The sequence below is a fragment of the Microchirus variegatus genome (assembly GCF_963457635.1).
Source record: "Microchirus variegatus genome assembly, chromosome: 9".
Lineage (NCBI taxonomy): Eukaryota > Metazoa > Chordata > Actinopteri > Pleuronectiformes > Soleidae > Microchirus > Microchirus variegatus.
In genome coordinates, this window is record NC_139810.1 from 24,388,577 (window position 1) to 24,390,367 (window position 1,791).

Consider the following 1,791-nt stretch of genomic DNA (forward strand, 5'->3'; position numbering starts at 1 on the left):
TGTTTCTGCCTTTTAATGTGAAGAGAAATTGGGGGAATTGCCAGCTACTGTGTAGTAGTATTGCATTAAGAAGTTTTACAAAGCCTTTATATATATATATATATATATATATGTGTGTATATGTATCAAGGGATTACTTTTAAAGTTAAATCAGCCTTAAATCACAGCACCTCATAATGAAACATTTATCATTTCTGGAGTTGTCAGTTTTGCAACACTTTCTCAATAACTTGAACCAGTCGCCAGCATGTCTGCCACCCTTTTCCTGTTTTGGTTATGCAACATCTGAAAACATAAGCAGATAAACCACAAAGTAAATCTATATACTGATCAGATACGTAACGCTTTTCCTCTCCTTTTCACTGCAGACCATGAGCCTTCACGAGCACAACCACACAGACTTCCTAAACGGCACGCCGTGGTTCGTCTACGAGTGCACCATCGAGCTGGACGCTAATTACAGGCGCATCGCCCTCTTCTTGCTCTACCTGTTCATCTTCATGGTGGGCCTGCTGGAGAACGCCCTGGTCATCTGGGTGAACTGGCGTCGACGGCATTCCGCCAACGGGGTCCTCTTCTGTGTCATCAACATGAGCCTCTCGGACCTGATGGTGATCGTGATCCAGCCGTTCTTCATGATGGAGGTGACCATGAACCAGGTGTGGCTGTGGGGCCGCTTCCTCTGCAAGGTCACACATCTCATCTACATGATCAACTTCTACAGCAGCACCTTCTTCCTGGCCTTCATGACCATGGAGCGCTATCTGTCCCTGACCAGACCTTCATCTCCAGCCCTGTTCCCTGTGACGGGCCGGCAGCGTTGGCTGCTCTGCGGAGGCCTGTGGGTGTTTTCTCTTTTCCTGGCTCTGATGGAGAACGTCCACGTGGATCTCCTGGAGTGGGATGAACCTGGCTGTTACATGATGCCAGAACACCACTACGTCGAATGGTATGTGTGCGTGACTTTCATTTGCATGATCTTCCAGTTTGTGCTCCCCGCCACCGTCATCGTCACGTGTAACGTGCTCATCGCCCGGGCGGTTCAAACGGCTCCGGACGTGCAGGGCCGTCGAGACGTGTGGCTGGTGCACGTCTACTCCCTGGTGTTTGTCATGTGCTGGCTGCCATACCACCTGGTCATGCTGCTGATGAACATAGACGACCTTTACCCCCTCATATTCAGCTGCAACACCGTGGAAGGCCTCTACTTCTCTTATAGCATATTACAGTGCCTGACTCTTTTCCACTGCATTGCCAATCCCATCCTCTACAACTTCATGAGCAAGAGCTTTCGCAACAACCTCATCAACACGGTGGTGACCTACATACCCAAAGACGGGACTGTGGACCAGGTGGCAGGAGTAAACCAGCCCAATTCTCCTAACGGAGGTGGTACAGAGCCAGGGAAGCAGCGCAAGATAAGTAATGCCAGTACAAGCCAGTCTGATGTTGGATAATAAAGAAGAAAATGAGATAAGAATAGAGAAAGCTTCAGGAGGAAGACACTTTCTAAAGGGAAGATTTGACCGAACTGAATTACATACTAGTGCTTCGGAAAACAACGAGGCAAATGTTGTTGTGCAATCTATCTTCTCACTGGTCGTAAGCTCATTGTGCTGCATGTTATGCAACAGGGGAGCTCACCACCACAACACCTTCCTCTCATAATCCTTTTCCTGTTTTCTTTCCATGTATCTGATCACCGTTTGAAACAGAGGAAGGCAGGAAATGTTCTTCTCAAAACTCATCTCCCACAGGAAAACATGGCAGCCTCTGAAATGTGATGGCACA

The 1,791-nt window shown here is 48.1% G+C and overlaps 1 protein-coding gene across 1 annotated transcript; it reads left to right on the forward strand.

Annotated features, from left to right (window-relative positions):
* Positions 1 to 371: 371 nt before the first annotated feature.
* ackr5 (atypical chemokine receptor 5) lies at positions 372 to 1,522 on the forward strand (the record flags this gene model as incomplete). The annotated part of the gene is made up of 1 exon (XM_083894928.1): positions 372 to 1,522. One exon carries the CDS (start codon positions 372 to 374, stop codon positions 1,455 to 1,457), a length of 1,086 nt encoding a protein of 361 aa, XP_083751054.1. The 3' UTR covers positions 1,458 to 1,522.
* Positions 1,523 to 1,791: the final 269 nt, after the last annotated feature.